Source organism: Hylobates moloch, unplaced genomic scaffold (genome assembly GCF_009828535.3).
Source record: "Hylobates moloch isolate HMO894 unplaced genomic scaffold, HMol_V3 SCAFFOLD_7, whole genome shotgun sequence".
NCBI classification, from domain to species: domain Eukaryota; kingdom Metazoa; phylum Chordata; class Mammalia; order Primates; family Hylobatidae; genus Hylobates; species Hylobates moloch.
In genome coordinates, this window is record NW_026652282.1 from 134,133,766 (window position 1) to 134,161,360 (window position 27,595).

The window sequence follows — 27,595 nt, forward strand, 5'->3', positions numbered from 1 at the left end:
TAAAAAGACAAGAATTGTTAGACAGAATCAAACCAAACCAAAACCCAACTATGTGCTGTTTCCAAGCGCTACTCCTGAGATATGAAGACACAGAAAGATTGAAAGGAGAACAGAGAAAGACATGTCTGGCTGAGCCCACCCCGCCTGCCTGCTGGCACTTCCTTCCTGCCCCACTGTCGTCTGTGGCTTCTGCGACTTCTGCATGCTCATCACAGGGTCAGAGTCTGGGACTTCCCTTGTCCAGTCCACTGTGTCTATGAGGGCTGGGTCACAGGGAGCAGGGCTGTGAGAAGCACTTGACGTTGAAGGGAAAGAGACAGTCATCTGTCTACTTGGTGTCCCCCTAACCTCCACAGCAAGCACATGGCAGTGGAGGGGTGGCTTGCCTCTTGTTCAGGGCCAGTCCCTCCTCCTTCTCCTGGGACTTGCTCTGCCCTTGGTCTTCTGTCACTCTTGCTCTTGCTCCCATTGGCTCCTCCACCTCATTACAAGGAAGTGAGAATGGGCATCGTGGTCAAGCAGAAGGGAATTCAAGTCCCAGTTCTGCCATTTACCTTCTGGGCGATCTTAGGTGGGTCATTTGACCCTTCTGAACCTTGGTTTCCTCATCTGTGAAATGGGGGCACTGATAGAGCCAATTTCTTCCTGGTTGCATGATTGCCCCTTTCTGGACCTTGGGTACCTCTCTGGGAGAGTGAGGATAATAACAGCACCATCATCCGGGGTGTGTGTGTGGATGCAATGAGCCAGTGGAGAGAAAGAGACCTTCCTAACTGTGCTTGCTGGACCCAGCCCTTGAGCTCTGTGGGCTTTGGTTTTCTCATCTGTAACGTGGGACGAATGCTTCAACAGACCTCCCCAGGTTGGTGTGCAATTTAAATGTGCAGGAAACGTAACGATGGCAGGTCCATGGCTGTGCTCAGGAAATGTGATGTCGTGTAATCCTAGTAATGAATTTTTTGTTACCATAAATGGACCCATCACTACACATTAGCAGGTGCATATGAACGGGCTCTATTCCCTGCTTACTTCACCCCTGTCAAAGTCATCATCCTGATAGGCACCAAAACCCTAGATTAGGTAAAGGATTTGCAGAAGTTGGGGCTTGGAGAAAAGGCTGGGATCATAGGGAGTGAGTGGAGGCAGCAGCTGGAAAGGAGAGAGGCCTATCAGAGTTCAGATCAGCAAAGGCAGGAAGCCGACCACAGCTCACTGCCTCATGGAAAATACGCCCTCTTGGCCCAGATCATGAGCCGGCTGGCCTCGTGACCCAGGCGGGCTCAGTTTCCTCTGCTGTCACCTGAAGATGCCCTGCAAGTGCCCCCACTCTCCCTAGCCGTCCGCCTTCACTCAGGTGCCTAGTCTTGTCCATTCTCCTCCGAAAGCCCGGCAAACATGGCATCCAGACCCTCTCTGAGCACAGGTGGGTCCACCCCAAGCTTCCCATTCCAGGGGAACTGAAGCTGGCACTATGCGGGTGGGGCATCCAAGCCAGGATGCCAGGGCTGCTCCCATGTGGGCCCTCCAGGGCCCGTCACCACTTGGGGAGTCTTGTGAGACTGAGTTGAGGGCCCCTGGAATGCTTCACTGGACAACAGGCATGCCCATAAAAATACCGTGGCCACCAGAGCTGCAATCTGCCATCGGGGCCCTAGGCCTTCCTAGCCCTGCGGCTGCAGCCAGCTCGCCGGCTCCGGAATTCTTACCCCCTCCATTTTGCTTCCTCGCCTGTGAGGTCATGGCCTTGAGCCTAGGAGGGGGCGCTGGGGAGGAGCTCCTTCCTTCTCGATCCTGTGCAGGGCTTCGGGGGAGAGTGGGAGAGAGTGGGGTCGGCGGGAAAGGTCGAATGGGGCCAATCCCGAGGACAAAGAAATAAAGACACCGGAGAGCTGGAGGAAAATCTGGGAGTTGGGGGTGGCAGTTCGAGGGATACCCTCTCCGAGACCCTGTCGCCCCTGGGCTCACTTCCTACCCTGCCGCCCACCTGGGCTCTGGGGTGCGCAGCAGCCCGCGCTCCGCGGCGCCTCCCCAACACGCTGAAGACGAAGCCCCTGCACCCCTCCCAATAGGACCCTGACTGGGCGCTCAGGATCGGGGGGGCATTCGGGAGAGGTCCCGGGAGTCCTGCCCTGTGTGTGTGTGTTAGGGGGGCGTTGCGTGCAGATGCCCATCGCTGGCCCGCGCCGTCGAGGGCCAGGCCGAGGCTAAGGGAGCAACCCCTTCCTTGCGGGACTCTTTTCTCCACTGCCCGGCCCCAGGCCTCTGGGAGGACTCTCGCCCCCGCGATTGCCGCTCCGAGCTTTCACAGCGGGCTCCCTTGCGCTGGGGCTGAGGACACTCTCCGGCCCGAGACTCCCGGTCTGCGGGGGAGGGGGCCTGGCGGGACCCGTCGGCTGGGGTCCCGCTGGGCTCCCGGAGTGGGCTGCCCGGGGGCCCCCAGCCAGAGTCGCATTCGGCTGGCACCAGGGGCTAGGGTGCGGCGGGGCGGGGCGGGGCGGGAGGCCGGGGAGGTGATCTCACTCCTCCCTCCCTCTCCTCCCCGGCGCTCCCCTCCCCCGCCCCTGCGCACACGCCTGCCCCGCCCCGCCACCGCCGCTGCTGCCGCAGCATCGGCATCGCAGACGCGCTCGGGCGGCGGGTCCGAGGCCGGCGTGCGCGGAGGCTGGGCGGGCAGCCCGAGCGGTGGCCGCAGCGCAGGTAAGGCGGGGTGGCCTCCCCGTGCGCCCGGGCCGCGGCCGCGATCCCCGGCGCCCCCACCCCCTCTGCCCGGGGTGCACGGACCAGGGAGGGCCGCCCGGCCCGGTCCGGCCCGCGGTAACCGGCGTTGCTGCTGGAGCCCCACCCATGCCGGGCGTCGGGCTCCGGGCACCTCGGGCGGGAGCGGGGCGGGGGAGGGAGGCCAGGTGCCCGAGCCCGACAGGTGAGGGGTACCTGGGTGACTCCCCAGATGCTGGCCTGGGCGGGAGAACAGGGCGGGGGACGTCAGGCAGGGTCTGTGTGGGCAGGCGGGGGCTGAAGTTGGCGGGTCCCCGTGCGTGTGTGCGTGTCTGAGAAAGGAAGCCAGATCGGGCCGAGCGCTCCCCGACAGGCCGCCGTGGGGTGTGGCCCTGGGCGTGGCTGCCCCTCATCCCCAGCCGAGAGCCCAGTTTGGTTGAAAACCCCGGCTGACAGCGTGGTGAGGGGTAGATTGGGATAAGCCGCCCCTGCAATGGGGGGAGGGGAGTGAACGGGACTGGGCGCTGCCTGCCCCTCCGCCCCAAGGTTGGGGGGGCTTTGTTCTCCTCCTTCTTCTTTCCAAATCCCAGCCTGGGCTCCTCCGGGCTCACCCGAAAACCTGCCGCAGAGCCAGGGGCTCCTCCCCGGAGGCGCAGGGTGCCTCTGGAGCCCGTTTCCACAGGCTCTGTGGCCAGTCAGGGCTGCAGTGGGTGAGGTCGGTTCGGGCACCCACTGCTGCGCCTCCGGTGCATGGGTGTCCATCAGGTAGGGTCCATCAGGTAGGGGTGAGGGAAGGTGGGCCTCACTGGCTCAGGCGGTCCCTGCTCACTGCAGGTCTTTTGCCCACTGCCACATCTTCCCATCTCTGTGCGGTTATGGGAGGGGTCAGCGATTCCTATTCCCTCCATTCCAGGTCAGACTTTTGGGGCCTCTTGGTTGGCAGGGATTGCAAAGAACACGCACTACAATCCATTGCCCCCGACAGGGTATCTGGACCCCCCCACCTATCACTGTCCCTCTCAGGAAGGCAGGCCTAGAGCCATCTGCCCCCTTCCCCAGAAGGAGTGGGGGCCTGGCACCCTCCAGGTAGATACCCTGCCACTGTTAACCCCACCCTGAGGGCAGGGGCATCGGGGCAGCCCAGTGCCATCTCTGCTGACTCACGTGGCCCTGACGTAAATCAGTGCAGTCCACCCTTCTTCCCCTGGGGGCTGCTGCCCAGCATCATCTTTCTGGGGCGGGGGCCTCCCCAGGGCCTCTCCCCTCCCATCAGCTCCTTGCTGCAGGTGGTGGGACTTCGCCCAGCCTGGCCTCTCCCCTGGCACAGCTCCCATGCAGTGCCCACCTGTGCACACCTGTGGGCTCCAGAGCCTTTGAGGACTCGGCTGTCTTGGCCACATGGGAAGTTTGGGGCAGGGTTGGGCCTGGGACCTTCCCAGCTCCCTGGCTGCTGGTCATTTCTCTCTGCTGCATCTGAGTCTCTCTCCATATTTATTGATGTTCGTGTGTGTATGATCCCGAAAGTAATACATCTTATTGTAGGACACTTGAAATATACAGAAAAGAACAAAAGAAATTAAGAATCGCTAGTGATCTGATCACCAAGAGGGAAACATGTTCAGCATGCCCCAGCCTCTCTGGTTTGCTACACCGCACTCCTAAAAGGCTCCTCCCCCAGTTCCCAGCTGCCAGCCCCCTGCTGAGCATCAGGAGGACAATCAGCGCTTCAAGGTGGCGGGGTCCCCTGCCCTGCAGCCAGTGAAGAGCTTCCCTACCCAGGCGCTCAGCATCCCAGCGATGGGCAGTCGTGTACTGGGCAGCTGCTCACTGCCAGTGCTCCTTTGGGCCGGGCTCTGGGCTGCCCATGGAAGAGCCAGTGACAAACTGGACCAGCATCATCCCTGTCTTCGTGGGGTGTCACTTGTTTACTTTTTTCTTGATGATTATCTGAAGGGAAAAGGGAGGCAAAGAGTGAGGGAGGGCCTGGCCTGAGGGCTCCTACAGTGAGCAGGGTGCCCAGGTTGTGCCCCCAATCGGCCTCTCCCAGGTCCGAGCCCTTTCCACCACTGGAACTATAGCTGGCGCCTTCCTTGGCATGCACCTGGCCAGGACTGGCAGGTGAGGGTCGAGGAGACAGGCCTCAAGGTTGCTTTCAAAGCTCAAAATGGCTGCACTGAGTGCTTTTCTGGGTGTGAGGGTGATGCGGCCTCGCAGAGTGGCCCAGGCTCCAGGAGGGCACGTTCATGGGAGAACCCGGGGTAGGGGTGGGGTCCTGTGAGGAGGTCTGCCAGGATGGGGATCCCAGCCAAGACCCTGGTCTGCCAGGCCTCCCTCTGTGGGCATGAGTGGGGGCCCTGCTTCCCTCCCCCGTGGTTCAGACAGTGGGGGAGGCAGGGGGTCTGGACGCCCCTCTAGGGTCCCCAGCAGGGTACTCATTGCCCCGTCCTCTGCCCCTGCGATGGGCTGGGGCTGGGGCTGGGTCCCTGGGTGGGGCCCTCTGGAATGGGCCTGCAGCATCCCTGCCCTTGCAGTCGCTGTCTTACTTGCTCTGATCTGGCCCATCCCGGACACCTCCCTCTCCTGCTTCCCCCGCCCCCCTGCTCTCTCCTCCTCAGCCTCCCACGTCTCCCTGCGCCCCACCCCCAGGGCCATCACCTTCCCCCTCCTTCTAGGCAGAAGCCTGCTGCTGCCGGGGATGGGGTGCACCACTCCCTGTCTCCTCCCTCTGCCTCTGCCTGCCTGGCCCTCCCTCCCCTCTTCCCCCTTCCCGTCAGGGCTCTGCTCCATCTCTTTGCTTACCCTTTTGTCTGTCTTCCACCGCTCTGCTCCTCTCCCTGTCCCCCCTGGCTGCCCCTGCCTCACCCTTGAGGGCCCTGAGGTTGTGCCCTGTCCAGCAGCCACTCAGCACCCTTCTGCTGGACTCTACGCCTTGGGTTTGGGCCCAGACCCCCCATGGGGGCCTTGTCTGAGTGGAAGGCTGGATGGGGGGTGCCTGGTGAGCAGCAGCCAGACGAGCACTGGGGGAGGTAGCCGGCCCAGCTTGCCTCTTCCCCGGATATCAACAGGGTCTTTGTGGCTTCCTGAAGGCTGTGGCTGGAAAGAGAGGGAGGAGCTGGGGAGGGTCTGGCCGCTGTTCTTTCTAGAAGCTTTTCTTTGTCCAGTGGCCCCCACCCCAGGCCCCCGTGTTCTTCCCAGGTTGGAAAGCTGCAGAGGGAGTGCCCAGCCACTGCCAGTCAGCAGCTCCTGCTCATCTCTGGCCCTTACGCCCAGCAGGGGCAGCTGCGAGGGCCACGGGTTGGGTGGGGCAGGAGGGTGGCAGCGTCCTGGGCTCCATGCACTTGGCCAAGGAGGACTTCTGAACCCGTCCATCCCAGTGCGGGTCTGAGAGTGGAGCTTGAAAGAAAGGGACTGAGTCCCAGGAGCCCCTCTGCCCCCAGCCCTCCATCCAGGCAGTCTTCCTATCTGCATGTGTGGGGTTTGTGTCTCTGCTTGTGCGTGTGTAACTTCCAGTATTCCTGTTTGTCTGGGTGGGGTCATATATTTGGTTGCATGTATGTGTGTGTTCATGAACCAGCATGCACACGGATATTGTCATGAGGCCACGTGGGTCTCCTCAGATGCCCCAACAGGGCCTGTGCTGGGAAGGGGTGGGGCTGAGGGTGGCTGCTGCTGTGGCTGGAAGCAGCGCTGCATGATATGGGGACAGAGCCTCTGGCCAACCCAGGCTGTGCTTCAGTGGAGGGGGGTTCCCTGTGGCCCTGTCTCCCAGCCATCTGCGTCTGTGTTCATGACTTAGGAATGCCCAAGCCCTGGGGATCACAGAGGCTCCATTGTCCACCCCCGGGCTTCCTGTGTCCCCCTCTGCCCTTTAACCCCTTGGGAGTGGGGCCCCTGGAGGGGGCCCGTGGGGCCTGGCAGTGTCTGAGCTGTTTCCAGGCACCCCCACCCTGCCCCCCGCAAGCCAACACAGGCTAGGTGTCCCAGGACTGGTGTGGGCCAGGGCCTCTCCCTGCCCCAGGCTGGGCTCCTTCCCTGCTCTCCTCTTCGGGCCACAGCCCCAGGAACTGGATGCACTCTGCTCCTTCTGGCCTGGCCCCTGAAGCCCCCTCTAGTGCTAGGGTCATCCTAGCTCCCTGAGGAGGCCTGGGGCCTGAGAGGAGCCCTAGTTTTGCTGCCACCCCATTTCTCTCGCCTTCCAGGGGTCTCGGAGGCTGAAGCCTTGCTGCCTGCTGGGCATCAGTATCCCCTTCAACACAAGAATGGGGCCGCTGCTGTCCCTAAATGCTGATTGGAGAGGGGCCTCTTTGGGAGGGGTTCTGGAGCCTCTGGTCGCAAGAAAGGTATCAGAACAAGTCCAGACTCCAGAGAGCAGAAGAGGGGACCAAGAAACCAGCCTGTCCCCAAGCCCAAAAGGGAAAGGAGTTGGCCTTCTCTTGGACTGAGTACTTGGATGGGGGACTTGGGGGTTTGTTTGGTGTCGGGCTTCAGCTCTGTGCTGAGACGTGCTGTTGATCACATCCTACTTCCGCATGGCCTCCATCCCAAGATGTCACTCCCTGCCCCCCACATTTGCCTGCCATCTGCCTGGCAAATAAGCCCTCCCCTCGGGGCAGGATGGCTTGGAGGCCATCCTTACCCAGGCCCCTGGTCCCCTGGGAAGCCTGGCAGGCACACATGTTAGGATGCCAGAGCCTCTGAGAGGCAGCTTAGGGAGCCACCATGCCCTCTAGAACCCCACCCCTGCTGAGAGCCAGTGCCAGCTCTGTGATCTTGGCCACAGTTTCCAGTTTTCTGAGCCTCTGTGTCCTCATCTGTAAAATGGGGATGATGATAGCACCTCCCTTCCTGGGGCAAATCTGGGGAGGAGATGAGTGAATGTGAGTGGAAGTGCTCATGAGGCTTTCTGGTACGTGATAAGTCCACACCGTAAGTTGATTTAATGGAACAGACCACAGAGGGATGTGATTGTGGGGATGGAGTGGGGCTCCTCCCTCCCTTCCCCAGTAGTCAAGACCATCCTCCCTGAACCCCACAAAGGGTTAACCTCCTTCTCTTTTCCCCATCTTTTAAGGAGAATGGTCCATTACAGGTGAGCTGTAGTTGCCTTGGAGATTGAAGCCTCAGGCGAGATGAGGGGCATGAGGGCTCACTCTCTCCTAAGGGTACCCTCTTAGGGAGGGGTGAGGTTGGGACTGCAGGGACTAAGCAGCAGTCATAAAGGACTTCTGGGCCCCCAGGTACCTGTGGGGGCTCCCTGAAGCAGCCCCCTTTATGTGCTGTCTACATAACACATAACAAGGGTTTCCTCTGGCTTCCCTCACCTCGGCTAGAGGGACTTGGGCTGCATCACCATAGAAACCCGCCAGCCACGGCCTCGGGGGGAGGGCCAGCGGGAGCCTTAAAAGGACACAGTGCACAGGGTGTAGGTGACACCCACACCATGGTATACAGACCAACAGGCACAAAAGCCCCCCAGGCTCCCAGGCCTGCAAGCACATGGGCCCAGCACCGCACTCTGACCCTCTCATGTGCCCTGTGCTGAGCCCCCAGCCCCACCCCCACTCTGGCCCATTGAGTCACCAGGCACCATGTCCCCAGGAGACAAGGGCAGGAGAAGCCGGAGATTCTCTGCTGTGCTATTGAAGGGCTGTCTTGTTGCTTCTCCTTTGAGAGGAACTCCAGGCAGAACCTGAGAACTGACAGGCAGGTGTGCTGGGCACCACTGAAGGTTCCCTTCTCAAGGTGTGTGGTGGTGGTGGTGATGGGGTGTGTGTGTGTGTGTGTGTGTGTGTGTGTGTTTTCAGGGAGGAGGCAGCCACTCCAGGTCTAGCCAGGCTCCATGACCTCCCAAGTCCCTCCCTGGCAAGCTGCTTCCCATCAGACGGAAGCAGGCACTTCGGAGCAGAGGACAGAGGACTCCCTGAGGGACCTGCGGGGGTAGTGGGAGGCCAGGTGGGGTGGGATGGGGCAAGGCTCTTCTGGGGCTGAACCCCTCCCTGTAGGCTGCTGGGCGTGACCCTTGCCTCCCTGGCCCTTTCCCACTGGGGAGGATGGGTTTGGGACCGGACTTACTCAGGAACGGCCCCACCTTCAAGCGCCCCAGCACAGCGGCCACTGTCCACTCAGTGCATGGTCACACATGCTCACTCTTGGCCTAACACATGTGCGTCTCCTCCAGCCAGGTGGCCACTTACTCCCAGCCAGCAGCAATATTGGAAGGCTTCCCTGGGATTTTCTGGGTGCTTCCCCCTCCCCCGTCCCTACCCATAGCAGGAATCCCCCCCCCACCTGTTCCCTGGCATGGCATGGGTCAGCCAGCAGTGTGCCATTCATCCTGTCTCACGGCCGTCCCTTGTTCAGTGCCACAAGTGGGCAGGGCCTTGATGCTCTGTTGCGTGGGGCTTTGTAGGCCCCTCTGGCCCCAGCTCACAGCTGCTCCACCCTCTGTCTGACTCTCTACCCTGCTCCCAGGCCAGCGTGACGTCGACGCCGGGAAGCCCCTCCACTGACCCAGGCCCATCTTCCCTCCTCCCCGCCCCTTGCCTGGCACAGCCCCCGGGGACAAGGACGCTGTGCAGGCGGCCTGCGCGCACGCGCACGTGCACACACCCACCCCCACCCCTCACTCTTCTCGCTCTTTCTGCCATTTCTCAGCAGCGCTCTGTACGCCTGCTCTCACCCTTTGTGCTCCGGTTTCCTCTTCTCTCCCTTTCTCTGCTGCCTGGGTCTCCGTTTCTGAATTTCCCCACCTCCCTAACCATCTCCATCGTGGTTAGCGCTGTCTTCCTACGTCTGTCTTTGTCTCCTGCTCCCTCCTGCCTCTTCTCACTCTGTCTGTCACCCTTGGCAGACCCGGCCTTGGCTCCATCTGTGGAACATTCCCCCCTCCCCGCTCCTTTGCCCTTAGTGGTGCTGGTGGGGGGTAGAGGGCCTGCTGAGCCGACAACCCTAGCTGCTTGCTCTGTAATTGCCTGAGGAATGGTGAGAGATCAGAGACCCAGCAGCAGTGGGAGGGGAGGAGGGAGCGCCCCCTCCCAGCTGTTATGCCTCGAAAACTTCTGGCTGCTTCCTGCTTGTCTCCAACTGCCCAGGGCGGTGGCAGGCTGGGTGGCAAATACTGGGAGACCAAAAAAGAAGTTGGATATGAGCCTGTGGGAAGATGGGATGGGGCTGGGATGGGGCAGGGAGCGGGGACCAGGGGTTTGGGGATATTGTATTTTCCCTGAGTGTACGTGCCGAACACCATTCCAGGATTCTAGATTTGGAGGACAAATAGAGGAACTTGCGTGGCAGAAATCGTCGACCTCCAGAGCACCCCAAAGCTTCTGACACGCAGGAAGGTCCTTCTTTGAGCTTCTCCTTGCTCCAGTTTCCTCCCCTCCCCCTCCTAAGACCAGTGCTCAGAGCTCCCAAGGCTGCTGTTTGATCATCTGCTCTCTGATCCGAATCTCCTACTGCTCCTACAGGCCTTGAAGTTGAGGCTAGTGCTGCCTGGGGCCTCCCCTGATCCACTGGCTTTGTGGGGAGAGGCCGGGGTGGAACAGATCCACTGTTGCTCTTCCCTTCTGGGCCCAGGTCCAGCTCTTGCAGGTTGGGAATCACACTTCTTACCATCCGAGTCATCTCTTGGCCTCCAGGCCATGCACACTGACCCACCCTGCTGCTTCTCCACCACCCTCTGCAGCAAGCTCTTGCCCAGAGTCCCCGCGGGATGTGCCGCATTCACAGCTCTTCTTGGGTCACTCTGTTACACAAAACTGACAAGGCCCAGAGCCTTAGCACAGCATGGCTGACGTCTCTACCATCCTTTCGGTGTTCCTGCTGAGGCTCAGTACCCGCTTTGATAAGGTCCTGGCTGGGCAGAGGGAGGATGTGCAGCATGGATTTAATGAAGGCGTCTAGTCTGGGACTTCAGCCTCCAAACTCTGTCACCTAACAACACCCTTTCTTGCCTTGACTGCACTTTAACCACTTCCTGTTTGGAATTGAAGTGGTCTGGCCACTTGGGAGTCTGTTTCCTCCTCTTGTCATTGTCAGAGGAGCCCCCTCTTTCAGACCCTTAGTCTTTGGGTCCCCTTACTTGTAGGTGAATGTGGACATGGCTGGTGTGGCTTGGGTTTGGGGTGGACACATGCAGCAGTTGAGCTCTGAAGACTCAGACAAAGACCTAGAAGTTGGGACTTTGAGACACACAAGAAGTGTTAGAAACACTGTCACAGAAAATATCCCAGAGCTTGTCCTGACCCCCTGTCCTGACCCTAACCTGGAGCATCTGGAAGGGAGGAGGCCTCAGTGGCCTCTCTTGAACCCCAGGGGGCTGAGGAGCAGCAGGGGGTTGTTTTCCTCCTTTCTCTCCTCTCCCACACCAATTCTCAAGGGAAGGCTTCCTTCCCCGTTCTTTTTTTTTTTTTTTTTTTTTTTGAGACGGAGTCTCGCTCTGTCGCCCAGGCTGGAGTACGGTCGCGCAATCTCGGCTCACTGCAAGCTCCTCCTCCTGCCTCAGCCTCTCCAAGTAGCTGGGACTACAGGCGCCCGCCACCACGCCCGGCTAATTTTTTTTTTGTATTTTTAGTAGAGACGGGGTTGCACCGTGGTCTCGATCTCCTGACCTCGTGATCCGCCCGCCTCGGCCTCCCAAAGTGCTGGGATTACAAGCGTGAGCCACCGCACCTGGCCACCCCATTCTTTCTTTCTTTCTTTCTTTTTTCTTTGAGATGGAGTTTCGCTCTTGTTGCCCAGGCTGGAGTGCAATGGTGCGATCTTGGCTCACTGCAACTTCCACCTCCTGGGTTCAAGAGATTCTCCTGCCTCAGCCTCCCAAGTAGCTGGGATTACAGGAATGCACCACCACACCGGGCTAACTTTTTTTTTTTTTTGAGACAGAGTCTTGCTCTGTCACCCAGGCTGGAGTGCAATGGCGCAATCTCCACTCACCGCAACCTCCGCCTCCTGGGTTCAAGTGTTTCTCCTGCCTCAGCCTCCTGAGTAGCTGGGATTACAGGCATGAGCCACCACGCCTGGCTATTTTTTTTGTTTTGTATTTTTAGTAGAGACAGGATTTCGCCATGTTGGCCAGGCTGGTCTCAAACTGTTGACCTCATGATCCCCCTGCCTCAGACTCCCAAAGTGCTGGGATTACAGGTGTGAGCCACCACGCCCAGCCCTAATTTTGTATTTTTACTAGAGACAGGGTTTCACCATGTTGGCCTGGCTGGTTTTGAACTCCTGACTTCAGGTGATCCACCCACCTCGGCCTCCCAAAGTGCTGAGATTACAGGCATGAGCCCACTGTGCCTGGCCTTTTATTTTTATTTTTATTTATTTTTTTAAACAGAGTCTCACTCCATCACGCAGGCGGGGGTGTGGTGGCATGATCTTGGCTCACTGCAACCTCTGCCTCTCAGGCTCAAGTGATTCTCGTGCCTCAGCCTCCCAAGTAGCTGGCATTACAGGCGCCCACCACCACGGCTAATTTTTTTTTCTTTTTTTTCTTTTTGTATTTTTAGTAGAGATGGGGTTCTGCCATGTTGGCCAGGCTGGTCTCAAACTCCCGACCTTAAGAGATCCAACCGCCTCAGCCTCCCAAACTAGTGGGATTACAGGCGTGAGCCACCACGCCTGGCCCTTTGCCCATTCTTTCTTCATTTTCCTGAAACTATTTTGTGAAATGCAGCCATCTTGGGCCCCTTTCCTCCCTTCTCTATCCCACTTCCCAAGCCCCCCATTAGCTTTTTAAGGCTGTAGAGCACCCAGGCATCAGTTGGCTCTGAAAGCTATAGCAATGTGACTGCAAGAAGAGTTCTTCTCTACATATGCGTGCACACAGAGATAACAGATACAGGGATTCATCCCCACAGATACATAAAGACATACAAGAAGACACACGTAGCTAGCAGACTTGTGTGTTGATTCCCTCAGGCACACACACTAACACACCCACTCATGAGTGCAACCCCTCCCAGAGAAGACACACCACAGAAATACCAGCTCACGTACAGCTCACTCCCTGCTTGCAGATCCACAACCACACACATGCCCACGGACACCTGCTCACAGGCACATGCAGACACATACGGGGATGGTGTGCACACAGCGGCCTGTGCCATGCACAGGGGAGCTGATGGGGCAACAAGTTGGTACTGGGGAGGCAGCTGGCAGGAAAGGTGCAGACAGAGAGTAGAGAGGGAATAAAAGGCAACCTAGAGGCCCAGCCAGGGCTATCTCTTCCAGATTTCTCCCTCCAAGGTGGGGAGGGGTGCGGATGGGGAGGGGAGGGCTAGAGAAGCCGGCCAGCTGGGGGCGGGGCTGAGGGCGGGGCCAAGAGCCCGGGTTTACCCAGATGTTAGTCACTAACGTCCTTCCGTTCTCTCATCTCTCTTCCCCCACCCTTCCCTTCCCTTCTCCCGTCTCCCAGTACCCCCACTCCCAACTCCCGCCCCAAGCCGCCCACCAGCCCCCTTCCCCTCCGGCCGGAGCCTGAACCGAGCCCGGCTGGCTGTGCTGCGCGGTGCCGCCGGGAAAGATGGTCGTGGCGCTGCGGTACGTGTGGCCTCTCCTCCTCTGCAGCCCCTGCCTGCTTATCCAGATCCCCGAGGAATGTGAGTAGCTGAAGGGAGCCTGGGCGCCTCCCTTCGCCGTAATGTTGGGCCCCTCTTTATCTTCTGCCTCCTCACCTTCTCCCTGCTCCGGACCCTGACTCCTCTCCCTGGCCTTTCCTGGGCACAGGGTGGGCAGGAGATAGCCAGGACGTTGGGTACCCCTGGAGAGAAGGGCAGGGTAGAAGATGCGGGGCGTGTCAGCACCACGGACAGGGACAGGCGCGGCCGCCGGGGCGATTTCAGCACCAGGGACAGCGAACCCGGATTAGGGGCCCCGAGGTCTTGGGCCTCCTCCATACTCTCCTTAGCCCTCCCCATCCCTGCCCGCTCCACTCCGACTCCTCCGCTTCCATCCCCCACCACAGGGGTGTGGCAGCAGGAGAATGGGGCCGTCCCCAGCCCTCAGCTGGCTTGTGCAAAGGCCCATGTTCAAGTCTTGTCCCCATTTCTCTTTCCCCTCCTGGGCCCTTGGTCACCCTGTCTCTGAACTGAGACAGGGAAAGGTGGCTTGAAAAACCCTGGTCCCAGCCCAGCAGCCTTCTGGACCCTTTTTCGTGCGTAGTTATTTGGTGGGGGTGGGGGCAGGGCTGCTGGAGCATGTGTTTATGGTTGTAACATTTGTTGGGGGCACAAGCAGGTGAGTGGATGTTGGGGAGTGTGGCCATAGGGTTGTGACTAAGCATGGATACACTGTGTATGTCTGTGTGTTCTTGTGATTGACTGAGCGTAGATATTCGTGAATGTGATTTTGACTTCCTTACATGGGTAACTGTGTGAGTCACTCTGTTACTTACTGGCCAGGCTTGTGGAGGTCGGGAGGTAGTTGACCACGACATTTGATTGCATCAGGTCATGTGTATGTGTGAGTGGGGCTGAATGTAAGTACACACTTGCATGTGGGGGGTGTTACCGTGATGGTGTTTTCTCCTGTAAGTAGCTGTCAGGCTGTGTGAGGGGCATGTCACAGGGTATCACGTGTGAGGTCGTTTGTGTCTCTTGAGCTACCAGGCTCCAGTCCCTTCCCAGCCTCACCTTGACACCTTTGTCTCTGGGCCTGGACAAGGAGGAGGCCAGTGCCACTGAGAGATGAGTTGGCGGATAGGGGTTGGGAAGACTGTCTGTGCCAGCAGTGGGACACGGGCTGCGAGAGAGAGGCTGGGGAGGCACCTGGCATTGGGAGGCAGTGAGGGCTTGGAGGAGGTAAAGGGGCTGGCCCCTTAGACACATACATGGAAGGCCAGGGCCATGCAGACTCCCCTGGTACAGATGCACATGGACACAAGCACACAGGTGCATGAAGACAAGCCAGGTAGAGGGATGAAGGAGCAGAGCCACGGAGAGGCCACACAAGTGGAAACACACACCAGTGAGGCTTTTAGACACAGAGGACACAGAGGTGGATACACAATATAACACTGTACAGTGGAATGCAAGTCATGCATTCTCTACAAAAAGATGGGAGTGGGGAGAGAGAACTAGGCCAAAAGGCCATGGCAGCTCCAAGGCTGCCCTGGGCGCTGACCAGCACTCGTTCTTGACCCTGATACGACACAGTGGGCAGTGGCAGGCAGCCGGCCCTCCCTGTTGGAACCTGTCTTCCATCTCTCCCTCCCCAGCCACTCCAGCCCCCTTTGTCTCTTTTCCTGCTTCCTCCACCTAGTTGGCTTTCTGCATCCTGTCATCCCTGTCACCATCTCCCTCCCCAGCTCAGGGCCCTCTGCAGTGTCCCCAGGGAGCCCCCTCCTCCCTCCCTGGACCTTCACACTGAGGTCTTCTGCAGAGACAAAGCTTTCAGAGGCAGCCTGCTGCTCCCTCCCTCCCTCCCTCTTCTCCCTTCCTCAAGGCCGCCCTGGCGAGTGCTCTGCAGGGTCCTGGGGCTGGGGCAGCAGCTCTGGCCTCTGCCCCAGAGAGCTTGGTGGCTGGCTGGGAGGAAGGAGGCAGAAGAGGAGGGCTGGCGCCAACCCCGCAGGCTATGGAAACTCAGAGGCAGCAGGGCCTTTGGGATAGTTTTCAGGGGGAGGGGGCAGCAGGGCTCTGAAGGCTGGGCCCTGGTAATTGAAAACACTCAGCTGTGCTAATTGGATTAGGAGGGAAGCAGGCTGGAGCAGGGGAGGGTGCCTTCCAAGGCATCCTGAATGGGTGGGGTCAGTTCTGCAGGCCCTGACAGGGGGCTGCAAGGACACTCCTTGTTAAAGGCAAGAATTTCTCTCTCCCTGTCTGCTAGAGCTGGAGGCATGGCCTGGCTGCCTCTGGGCTGCACGCCCTGTGTATCTATCCAGTGGAGCTCCTCTCCCTGGGCGTCTCTCTGTCCCATCTCCCTGGGCTTGACCTGCCACTGCTCCAGCCCAGCGTGTGCCCCCTTGTTGCCACTGCCAAGGCCTCCTCTCCTGCCATTCCCTCTCCACGGGGGGGCTGCAGGAGCTTACTGTGTCCCCTGCCATCTGCCCCACTCTGGGGCTGCCTGTCAGTATTTCTCTCCATTCCCTCCCTTGCTGCCTGTCTGGATTTCTCAGATGAAGGACACCATGGTAAGTTGGGGAGGGGTGAGAGTGTTTCCCAGAAGGCCAAGGAGAAGGGTAAGGAGGCCCTCGGCTGAGCCTGCGCCCCCACCCTCCTGAGTGCTGGGGCCCTGCTTGGCTCTCCCTGAGCACCATGTGCTTCTCTCACCTGTGCGGGGCTGGCTTTGTTCTGTCTCTGCCCCAGCCTGGGTACTCTGTCACCCTCACTGTTCCTCTCTGCCATTCTCTCTGGTCCCTTCTCCCCTGTCTGGGGTTTGTCCTTCTTGGTTTCTGTGTCTTGGCTTTTGTTGCCCCCACTTCTTTCTGTCATGCCCTTTTTGTCTTTCTCAGGCATCTCTTTGTAACTTCCGTGGCTGTCCCCTCTGTCCCTGCCTCTCTTTACATTTTTGCATGTGTCCCTTTCTCTCTCTCCCTCTTTTCATGTCCCACAAGCCTCTTTTGTTCTTCCCCTCCATTCGTCCCCCTGTGGCCATGGGGCCTCCAGGGGCTCTGGACCCTGCTTCCCTCACGATGGGACAGGGGCTGAGGCTATGACACCAGCCAGGCACCCTCACCACCGCTCTCTCCACCCTGTCTCCAGTGATGGAGCCACCTGTCATCACGGAACAGTCTCCACGGCGCCTGGTTGTCTTCCCCACAGATGACATCAGCCTCAAGTGTGAGGCCAGTGGCAAGCCTGAAGTGCAGTGAGTGATCTCTGCCGTCTCAACTCCTGTTGCCTGCCACCGACCCCGGCCTTGTGCCTCCCTGGACCGCCTAACTTCTAAGCCCAGAAGCCCCAAGCCTTGCTAATCATCCCAAGTCCTCGCCATCTCCCAGTCCATCCCCTGGGGGCCCTGGCTGCTTTCACCTGTCCCTCCAGCCTGTTCCAGCCCCCGTTGGGTTCCAGGGCCTCAGGCCTCTGGGCCTTTTTCCGCCCACAGGTTCCGCTGGACGAGGGATGGTGTCCACTTCAAACCCAAGGAAGAGCTGGGTGTGACCGTGTACCAGTCGCCCCACTCTGGCTCCTTCACCATCACGGGCAACAACAGCAACTTTGCCCAGAGGTTCCAGGGCATCTACCGCTGCTTTGCCAGCAATAAGCTGGGCACTGCCATGTCCCATGAGATCCGGCTCATGGCCGAGGGTGCGAGGCGCTGCAGGGACCAGGGAGGGCAGGTCCCGGAGCTCGTGTGGGATTGTGGGCTGGAAGCTGCTGTCAGCCAGTTGTCTCTCGTGGCGAGGGGCCTGGGTGTCCTGCCAGCCCTCCACCCCACCCCAGCTTCTCCCCTGGCCCATCTTGTCTCCTCCTTTGCCCTTCCAGTCATCTCATGCCTTTTCGCTCCCTCAGGCTTTCCTGGTGCCTCGTGGCTGAGCAGGAAGCTGGTGGGGGGTGGGGGTCGGGGGGCGGTGGGCTGGTGGGGGGAGTGACTGATTCTGGGCAGACCTGCCTGAGTCACTGCAGTCATCTCTGTCTCCACCCGCACTCCATAGCAGGGCCCCTCTTCTCTGGCTTTTCCACTTGGCTCTCCATCTCCTCCTCTCCACCTCCGACTTGGTCTCTCTTGCTCCACGGCTCTCTCTTGATCTGTGTCGCCTTTTCCCTGGGGTTTTCCCTTCGCGTTCCATCCTCCCTGAGCTTTCTGCCTCCTGAGCACTCTCCTCTCCCCTCCCCACCCCTCCAGTTACCTTGGGAACCGTTGCCATGGTTTCTGTGTCAGGATGATGGAAGGGTCTGTGACTCCTGCATCCCTCCACAGCTCCCCTCCCCCATCACTGCACCTCAGCCTCAGCCTCCCCCCACCCGTCCTTTCCTAGGGTGGGCAGGGAGAGCTGAGAACCGTGGAGGGTTAACCCTTCCTGGCCTCCTGGCCTCCTGCTCACCCTGGCCCTTCTAAGTGCTAGTCTCTGCTATGAGCCCAGAGGGTATCCAGAGTGTCTGCCTCCTTTTCTGTGAACTTTCTCCTGGCCTGACCCTCTCGTCCCCTCGTCCATCCCCGGTGTAGCCCGCCACTCCCCTGCCCCCACCTCCCTTCTCCTGCCTAGCACCGTCTGGACCAGGAGGAGAGTGTCAGACCGTCTGTCCCTTCTAGGTGCCCCCAAGTGGCCAAAGGAGACAGTGAAGCCCGTGGAGGTGGAGGAAGGGGAGTCAGTGGTTCTGCCTTGCAACCCCCCACCAAGTGCGGAGCCTCTCCGGATCTACTGGATGAACAGCAGTGGGTGCCAGCGAGCGGCTGCCTCGCGGGGTTGGGGTGTTAGCAGGGGTGTCTTCCTGGACGGGGTCATGACTTCGGCCTCCTTGCCTCCTGCAGAGATCTTGCACATCAAGCAGGACGAGCGGGTGACGATGGGCCAGAATGGCAACCTCTACTTTGCCAATGTGCTCACTTCCGACAACCACTCAGACTACATCTGCCACGCCCACTTCCCAGGCACCCGGACCATCATTCAGAAGGAACCCATTGACCTCCGGGTCAAGGCCAGTGAGTCTCAGAGGCTCTGCACTCTCTCCCTGACTCCTTTCACCCTCAGGCATGGCCCTTCCCACCATAGGTCCATCTGACAACTCCAGGCTTCCTCAAGAACAGCTTGGCTCCCACCTCTACCCTGCCCAGACTCCTTCCCAGGCATCGAGAGCAGAGACAGGACACTCTCCTTAACGGAGGAAGGCACAGAGGCCCCGGGGGCTGGCTGGAGTGTCGAGTCCCTCAGCCTTGCGATTCTGGGGTGGAGGGAAGAGTGGGCAGCCCACCCACCCACTTTCTCCTGGCAGCCAACAGCATGATTGACAGGAAGCCGCGCCTGCTCTTCCCCACCAACTCCAGCAGCCACCTGGTGGCCTTGCAGGGGCAGCCACTGGTCCTGGAGTGCATCGCAGAGGGCTTGTGAGTCTGGGAACCCAGGGCAGGGCAGGGCAGGGCAGGGTGGCGCAGCACTAGCGGGGAGCTCAAACCACCACGGGGTATAGGGGGCTGGGGCGAATGGCCTTGTCCTTTCTCCCTTCTGCTCTCTCCCCTTTGCCTCCCGGGCAGTCCCACGCCCACCATCAAATGGCTGCGCCCCAGCGGCCCCATGCCAGCCGACCGTGTCACCTACCAGAACCACAACAAGACCCTGCAGCTACTGAAAGTGGGTGAGGAGGACGATGGCGAGTACCGCTGCCTGGCCGAGAACTCACTGGGCAGTGCCCGGCACGCCTACTATGTCACCGTGGAGGGTATGGACCTCCTGGGACAGTGGCCTGTGATGTCCACTGTCATCGGGGAGGGGAGGGTCTGCGCCGAGTCAAGAGCCAGCTGCCGGCTGTGGGCTCAGGGCGGCTCTCCCCTTCCTCCCAGCTGCCCCGTACTGGCTGCACAAGCCCCAGAGCCATCTATACGGGCCAGGAGAAACTGCCCGCCTGGACTGCCAAGTCCAGGGCAGGCCCCAACCAGAGGTCACCTGGAGAATCAACGGGATCCCCATGGAGGGTGAGCCGGGCCTCAGGCAGGAGTGGGGAGTGTGGTGAGCCCTGGGCGCTGTGGGGGAGAGGAAGAGGAGGGTGAGGAAGGGCCTCAACGCAGCTCAATGCCGGGCTGGGGCCCATGGGCCCACCTGCTGCATGCACAGAGCTGGCCAAGGACCAGAAGTACCGGATTCAGCGTGGCGCCCTGATCCTGAGCAACGTGCAGCCCAGTGACACGATGGTGACCCAGTGTGAGGCCCGCAACCGGCACGGGCTCCTGCTGGCCAATGCCTACATCTACGTTGTCCGTGAGTGCCCTCCCTTCCTTACCTTCTAACTCCCAGTCCGTCCCTGCAGCCCACTGGGCCAGGCCACCAGAGTGGCTCAGCTGGCAGCTGATGTGTCCTCGGCCTACCAGGCTGGCGCCGACCTTTCTCCTTGCTGACACCCTTTGCCCCATCTCACTCAGCCTCATGATAGCCGAGGGAGATGTCAGAGCGGAAAGGTCTTATCACTGTGACTGAGCGGAGGCTCACCCCGGACAGGATGTGACCAAGGCCAGCCCAGGTGGCACCTCTCCTGGAACTTCAGGGAAGGCTGGGGACTAGGCCAGGAAAGCTTTTGGGGAGAGGTGACCGTCAGTTAGGCCTGGAATAATGTAAAAGTTGGGTGGCTGCGACCAGAGGCGCATCTGCGGCAGAGGGCGGTGTCTGAAGGCAGAGAGAGACGCAGCCTGGCGGGGGCCTCAGCTGGGAGCAGGGAAGCAAGACTTGCAGGGCTCTTGGGGGCCCGAGGAAGCTGTGCAGAGGGTCCCTGGCTCCCGGCCCAGCTGTGGCCCCAAGTCCTGCCCTGTCTCCCGAGACTCTTCCTCCCCTAGAGCTGCCAGCCAAGATCCTGACTGCGGACAATCAGACGTACATGGCTGTCCAGGGCAGCACCGCCTACCTTCTGTGCAAGGCCTTCGGAGCGCCTGTGCCCAGTGTTCAGTGGTGAGTGTCTTGTCCCGGTAGTGGTGAGTGTCGTGTCCCAGTGGCCAGGGAGCCAGGGAGGGCAGGGAGCCCAGGCCAGCCAGTCAGAGCCAGGCCCGCCCTGCTCCCTCCAGGCTGGATGAGGATGGGACAACAGTGCTTCAGGACGAACGCTTCTTCCCCTATGCCAATGGGACCCTGGGCATTCGAGACCTCCAGGCCAATGACACCGGACGCTACTTCTGCCTGGTTGCCAATGACCAAAACAATGTGACCATCGTGGCTAACCTGAAGGTTAAAGGTCAGGCAACCCTTGCCACGTGGCTGGCAGTGCCTCTGGGAGGGAGGGTCCGGGCCTCTGGAGGACAACAGAGTGACTTCCCCATGCGCGCATTACCCTCAGATGCAACTCAGATCACTCAGGGGCCCCGCAGTGCAATTGAGAAGAAAGGTTCGAGGGTGACCTTCACGTGCCAGGCCTCCTTTGACCCCTCCTTGCAGCCCAGCATCACCTGGCGTGGGGACGGTCGAGACCTCCAGGAGCTTGGGGACAGCGACAAGTGAGGACAGTGACGGTGAAAGGGGGCACAGTGGGAAAAGCTGGAAGTCCAGACCTCTTGGCCTTGTGCTTGCTTTGATGGGGAAGGCTCTGACAGGAGCGGGGAAAGGAGACAGGAGGGAGGGATGGGAGGGGAGAAGAGCTCAGATGGCAGGAAGGACAGATACGGCTCCTCCACAGGTACTTCATAGAGGATGGGCGCCTGGTCATCCACAGCCTGGACTACAGCGACCAGGGCAACTACAGCTGCGTGGCCAGCACCGAGCTGGATGTGGTGGAGAGTAGGGCACAGCTCTTGGTGGTGGGTAAGTCCTAGGGTGGAAGCCTCCACTCCAGAAGGCCGGGACTCACATCCCTGGGCCCTTTCAAGCACCGACCCTCCCCACCCTCAGGGAGCCCCGGGCCGGTGCCACGGCTGGTGTTGTCCGACCTGCACCTGCTGACGCAGAGCCAGGTGCGCGTGTCCTGGAGTCCTGCAGAAGACCACAATGCCCCCATTGAGAGTAAGAGGCTTGAGCTTGGTGCCACCATCACCTCTGCCAGCCCTGGTCCCTCCTGGGATCCTCCCTCCTCCTGGAGCCTTCCTGGGGGGACATGGTGACATGGTTTGGGGGGACTCACCATTCCTCATGGGAATCTGGAGATGCCAGTTGGCCCGGGTACTCAGGGACCCAGACTATACCCAACCCCTCCACAGCCCTTCCCCCAAAGCCACACGCTGATCACTCCATTGTTGGTTCACTTCTTGGCAGAATATGACATTGAATTTGAGGACAAGGAAATGGCGCCTGAAAAATGGTACAGTCTGGGCAAGGTTCCAGGGAACCAGACCTCTACCACCCTCAAGCTGTCGCCCTATGTCCACTACACCTTTAGGGTTACTGCCATCAACAAATATGGTCCCGGGGAGCCCAGCCCGGTCTCTGAGACTGTGGTCACACCTGAGGCAGGTGAGTCAGGGTGGCACCCACTCCCATGCCACCTGGAAGGGGCTCCAGGCTGTGAAGGGAGGGCTTAGAGAGGTGCCGTGCCCAAGTTCCTCTGCTTCCAAATTTTCAGGGGCAGCGCAAGGGGGCTGGACTCCCCTGGTGCCAGAATGAGCCATTTGTTCCTTGGCCCTCGGTCCTCGTGGCTCTCCAAAAGAGGCTGCAGCATTGATGTGTTAATACTTTCCTTTCCAGCCCCAGAGAAGAACCCTGTGGATGTGAAGGGGGAAGGGAATGAGACCACCAATATGGTCATCACATGGAAGGTGAGAGTCCCTGGGCTGAGCTGCCTGGGGGACATGAGGCCATGACCTGGGTGTCTGTTGCTCCCCCTTGGCTGTGCAAAGGAAGGGGCTGATGTCTGGGGATGCCGGTTTGCGCTGGGGGGCGGGCCAAAGAATGCTGGTGTTCTTGGCCAACCAACTCCTCTTCTGCTGGCCTCCTCCAGCCGCTCCGGTGGATGGACTGGAACGCCCCCCAGGTTCAGTACCGCGTGCAGTGGCGCCCTCAGAGGACGCGAGGGCCCTGGCAGGAGCAGATTGTCAGCGACCCCTTCCTGGTGGTGTCCAACACGTCCACCTTCGTGCCCTATGAGATCAAAGTCCAGGCCGTCAACAGCCAGGGCAAGGGACCAGAGCCCCAGGTCACCATCGGCTACTCCGGAGAGGACTGTGAGTATCCGGCAGAGCCCCTCGCCCAGGGTTGAGCTCGCCTGCTTCCACCCAGCCCATGTCCACACCCCTCAGCGCTAGTGTGCGCCTTTCCTAAGGATGAGGATATTCTCTTACATAACCAGAGCGACGTTATGAAATTCCCCACACTTCACATTTCTATAATTGGCAGCGGTATTCCAGTTATATCAGCCAATGCTGCTTCTTTCATTTCCTTGAATCTGGAACATGACCAGATGGTAACTTGAAGTACCCCGTCAAGTTTTTTTTTCTGGTTTCTCCTTTTTTTCTTTTCTTTTCTTTTCTTTTCTTTTTTTGAGACGGGGTCTTGCTCTGTCACCCAGGCTGGAGTGCAGTGGAGCCGTCTTGGCTCACTGCAACCTCTGCCTCCCGGGTTCAAGCGATTCTCCTGCCTCAGCCTCCTGAATAGCTGGGATTACAGGCACTTGCCACCACACCCAACTAATTTTCATATGTAGTAGAGATGGGGTTGCACCATGTTGATCAGCTTGGTCTCGAACTCCTGACCTCAAATGTTCCACCCGCTTCTGTCTCCCAAATTGTGGGGAATACGGGTGTGAACCACCATGCCCGGCCATGGTTTCTCCTTTGTATAAGCTACTATTTTCACCTTTGCAACTAATAAGCAGTCCAGGCAGAGATCTTGAGACCATGCAAACACACCTCTCCTCCTCAAACTGTGCCTCATAAAACATCCAAATCCATCTTCTCTGTGTGTGGGGGCTTGGGCCTGGCCTCAGGGCTGGGGTGAGAGCCTATGGCTCTTTCCAAGTCACTGGTGGTTTTCAGACCCCCAGGCAATCCCTGAGCTGGAAGGCATTGAAATCTTCAACTCAAGTGCCGTGCTGGTCAAGTGGCGGCCGGTGGACCTGGCCCAGGTCAAGGGCCACCTCCGCGGATACAATGTAAGGGTTGAAGGCATGGGGGCCCAGGAGGGTGATCACTGAGGTAAAGTGGCAGGATGGTGAGGGGGCGTTGCCACCTGCCAGCCGCTCTCCTGGAAGACTTGGGTTGAGAGGAGGGTCCCCATCAAGAGTGGTGGGGGCATGCGCTGGGGGCCCTGCTGGGTGCCTTCTGCCCCTGCGAGGTCTCCTGTCCGCTTGTGCAGGTGACGTACTGGAGGGAGGGCAGTCAGAGGAAGCACAGCAAGAGACATATCCACAAAGACCATGTGGTGGTGCCCGCCAACACCACCAGTGTCATCCTCAGTGGCTTGCGGCCCTATAGCTCCTACCACCTAGAGGTGCAGGCCTTTAACGGGCGGGGATCGGGGCCCGCCAGCGAGTTCACCTTCAGCACCCCAGAGGGAGGTGAGTCCTGCACCCCACGCCTCATCCCCTGCCCTCCTCCCCAGACCTGGGCGAGGACCTACCTGCCACTCGGTTCTGTGCCTTGCAGTGCCTGGCCACCCCGAGGCGTTGCACCTGGAGTGCCAGTCGAACACCAGCTTGCTGCTGCGCTGGCAGCCCCCACTCAGCCACAACGGCGTGCTCACCGGCTACGTGCTCTCCTACCACCCCCGTGCGTGAGCTGCCCCAGCAGGGAAGGGAGGTGGAGGGGCCACGGGGAGGGGGCAGAGCTGCAGCCACAGCCAACCCCTGTCTGTCCCCACAGTGGATGAGGGGGGCAAGGGGCAGCTGTCCTTCAACCTTCGGGACCCCGAACTTCGGACACACAACCTGACCGATCTCAGCCCCCACCTGCGGTACCGCTTCCAGCTTCAGGCCACCACCAAAGAGGGTCCTGGTGAAGCCATCGTACGGGAAGGAGGCACTATGGCCTTGTCTGGTAAGCCGGAGGAATGACCTGCCAACAGGAAGGCCCCGGCCAGCCGGGTCCAGGAGGGAGGGCCTTAGACTTCCTGGCAGCTGCCACACTCTCCTCGTGCCCCTGCATCCCCCAGGGATCTCAGATTTTGGCAACATCTCAGCCACAGCGGGTGAAAACTACAGTGTCGTCTCCTGGGTCCCCAAGGAGGGCCAGTGCAACTTCAGGTTCCATATCTTGTTCAAAGCCTTGGGAGGTAAGCGTGAAAGGGGGCCTTGGGGCGAGGTGGGGAAGGGGGCTCTAGGCCAGAGGGGCTGCCTGGCACTCCGACTCACCCCCGCTGCCACCCTCTCTCCCTCGCAGAAGAGAAGGGTGGGGCTTCCCTCTCGCCACAGTATGTCAGCTACAACCAGAGCTCCTACACGCAGTGGGACCTGCAGCCTGACACTGACTACGAGATCCACTTGTTTAAGGAGAGGATGTTCCGGCACCAGATGGCTGTGAAGACCAACGGCACAGGTGAGGCGCCGGGGGCCCACCATCGCCTGCCAGGGAAGCATGGGGGCTGCACAATTCATGTCCTTCTGTCCCCTGAATGGCCACTACTGCCCAGGCCCCCTCCACGGCTCCTGTCTGCTTCTTCCCCCAGAATCTGGGTGTCCCCGAATCAGCCCCCTTTCATACCCTTTCCGCAGATGCCCTTTTCCCTATCTCCCTGTCCCTGTCACTCCTCAGCCCCCCAGAGGGCCCCGACTTTAAGAGCATACTTCAGGGCTTCAGGTCGGGTTCTGGCTTGAGCGGCAGCACGGGGGGCTGGTGTCTCACCCTCAGGCCGCGTGAGGCTCCCTCCTGCTGGCTTCGCCACTGAGGGCTGGTTCATCGGTTTTGTGAGTGCCATCATCCTCCTGCTCCTCGCCCTGCTCATCCTCTGCTTCATCAAGCGCAGCAAGGGCGGCAAATACTCAGGTAGCCTCTGAGCCCCACGTGACGGGGGTGGAGCCGAGGGCACAGAGGAGCACCTCGCCCCTTCCACTCTTCTGCAAGGCCTCCTGGATTCCCTGAGCTCCCCACAAGATGACAGGCGCATGGTGGGGGCAGGCAGGGGGATCATCCTCCCAGGCCGGGGTTGGGGAAACAGGCAAGTGGTGGCTGGACCGCAGGGGGCGAGCGGTTTCTTTCAAGGCCTCTTGCCTCTGGACATTGTTGAGACAGAGTGCTGGGGGTGCGGGGCGTAGAGGGGCCCGGAGCCCCGGGTCAGGCTGGGGCGGGAGAAGAAGCTGTCCTTCTCTGTGTCTCCAGTGAAGGATAAGGAGGACACCCAGGTGGACTCTGAGGCCCGGCCGATGAAAGATGAGACCTTCGGCGAGTACAGGTGAGTCAGGGCAGGAGTGGGCGCTCCACTCAGCTCCACCCTGGCCTTCACATCTCACCCCCTCTCTCTCTTCTCTGTGCTGCCGGGTGACTTCAGGTCCCTGGAGAGGTAAGGCAGGGGCGTGGGGCGTTGACCCCCCCCTAAGGGAGGGGCCAACAGCAAGGACTCCCTATAGACAATGTGCGCCTGGTGTGCCATTGTCCCCTGGCTGCCGGGGCTCTGACAGGACTCTCACTTCCCAGCCCCTAGGCCCAGCAGCTCCTCATTTCAGGGAGAGGCCGACACTCCCCGGCCCCTCCTCTCCACACAGATACCTTCACTGCTCCCCTCTCCCCAAGGGAGGCCCCAGACAGTTTCCCAGACAGGAACCAGGCCCCATAATGCCCTGGCCGAGTGCACACTTGCTCCCTCACAGTCCCCAGGATCTGGGGGATGCCCAAAGATGACAGCCTCAGACCTGCCTGCCAGGGTGGCCAGAGCTGCTCTTTCTGAGCACATTCTAAGCAAATGGAGGGCAGGCAGGCGTCTGCCTCACCCCCAGCCAGGCTCCTGCAGGGGCTCGGCAGTGCTCTCACTCGCACCTGCCCTGTGCCTCTGCAGTGACAACGAGGAGAAGGCCTTTGGCAGCAGCCAGCCATCGCTCAACGGGGACATCAAGCCCCTGGGCAGTGACGACAGCCTGGCCGATTATGGGGGCAGCGTGGATGTTCAGTTCAACGAGGATGGTTCCTTCATTGGCCAGTACAGTGGCAAGAAGGAGAAGGAGGCGGCAGGGGGCAATGACAGCTCAGGGGCCACCTCCCCCATCAACCCTGCCGTGGCCCTAGAATAGTGGAGTCCAGGACAGGAGATGCTGTGCCCCTGGCCTTGGGATCGAGGCCCCTCCCTCTCCAGCAGGCCCGTGGGAGGCTGGAGTTGGGGCAGAGGAGAACTTGCTGCCTCGGATCCCCTTCCTACCACCTGGTCCCCACTTTTTTGCCAAAACCCAGCTGTACCCCTTCCTGGGCACACGCTGCTCTGCCCCAGCTTGGGGGCAGATCTCCCACATGCCAGGGGCCTTTGGGTACTGTTTCGCCAGCCCATTTGGGCAGAGAGGCTGTGGTTTGGGGGAGAAGAAGTAGGGGTGGCCCGAAAGGGTCTCCGAAATGCTGTCTTTCTTGCTCCCTGACTTGGGGCAGACGTGGTGGGGTCTCCTCAGGACCAGGGTTGGCACCTTCCCCCTCCCCCAGCCACTCCCCAGCCAGCCTGGCTGGGACTGGGGACAGAACTCGGTGTCCCCACCATCTGCTGTCTTTTCTTTGCCATCTCTGCTCCAACCGGGATGGGAGCCGGGCAAGCTGGCCGCGGGGGCAGGGGAGGCCATCTGGAGAGCCCAGAGAGTCCCCCCACTCCCAGCACCGCACTCTGGCAGCACCGCCTCTTCCCACCGCCCAGCCCACCCCACGGCCGGCTTTCAGGAGCTCCATACACGCGCTGCCTTCGGTACCCACCAGACAACATCCAAGTGGCCTCCGTCACTACCTGGCTGCGGGGCGGGCACACCTCCTCCCACTGCTCACCGGCCGGCCTCTTCCAGCCGCCCTCACTCCCCAGGACCCCTTAGCAGCCCTGCCCTCCCTATCGTCTGAACAGTTGTCTTCCTCAGCCTCCTCCCGCCCCCACCTTGGGAATGTAAATACACCGTGACTTTGAAAGTTTGTACCCTTGTCCTTCCCTTTACGCCACTAGTGTGTAGGCAGATGTCTGAGTCCCTAGGTGGTTTCTAGGATTGATAGCAATTAGCTTTGATGAACCCATCCCAGGAAAAATAAAAACAGACAAAAAAAAAAGGAAAGATTGGTTCTCCCAGCACTGCTGTGCCCCTGCTCAGCAGCCACAGCCTCCCTGTATGCCTGTGCTTGGTCTACTGATAAGCCCTCTACAAAAAAACAAAAGTATATATATATATGTACATAATATCAGAATTATAACAGGCAAATAAAACCTGAAAATCAA

General features: G+C 59.9%; 1 protein-coding gene and 1 pseudogene across 2 annotated transcripts; one reads left to right on the plus strand and one right to left on the minus strand.

Moving 5' to 3' along the window:
• Nucleotides 1-5,277, minus strand: LOC116811232 (putative lung carcinoma-associated protein 10; annotated as a pseudogene).
• L1CAM (L1 cell adhesion molecule) lies at nt 2,578-27,595 on the plus strand. 2 transcript variants are annotated; one of them, XM_032757890.2, is made up of 29 exons: nt 2,578-2,697; nt 13,130-13,313; nt 15,827-15,841; nt 16,413-16,518; nt 16,756-16,958; nt 17,905-18,027; nt 18,124-18,294; nt 18,585-18,696; nt 18,844-19,028; nt 19,150-19,281; nt 19,421-19,564; nt 20,134-20,245; nt 20,359-20,525; nt 20,628-20,784; nt 20,964-21,088; nt 21,176-21,286; nt 21,536-21,733; nt 21,965-22,035; nt 22,218-22,440; nt 23,251-23,366; nt 23,570-23,771; nt 23,860-23,982; nt 24,076-24,249; nt 24,365-24,484; nt 24,592-24,747; nt 25,060-25,194; nt 25,528-25,600; nt 25,697-25,708; nt 26,201-27,595. In XM_032757890.2, exons 2-29 carry the CDS (start codon nt 13,238-13,240, stop codon nt 26,430-26,432), a joined length of 3,774 nt encoding a protein of 1,257 aa, XP_032613781.1. In that variant the 5' UTR covers nt 2,578-2,697; nt 13,130-13,237; the 3' UTR covers nt 26,433-27,595. The 2 variants fall into 2 exon arrangements, with proteins under 2 accessions (XP_032613781.1, XP_058297619.1); XM_058441636.1 differs by lacking the exon at nt 25,697-25,708.

Coding starts and splice junctions, on each gene's coding strand:
- L1CAM (XM_032757890.2), top strand. CDS start 13,238: ATGGTCGTGGCGCTGCGGTACGTGTGGCCTCTCCTCCTCTGCAGCCCC. Junction 20,785..20,963: donor GAGCTTGGGGACAGCGACAA/GTGAGGACAGTG, acceptor GCTCCTCCACAG/GTACTTCATAGAGGATGGGC. Junction 23,772..23,859: donor CTTCAGCACCCCAGAGGGAG/GTGAGTCCTGCA, acceptor TGTGCCTTGCAG/TGCCTGGCCACCCCGAGGCG.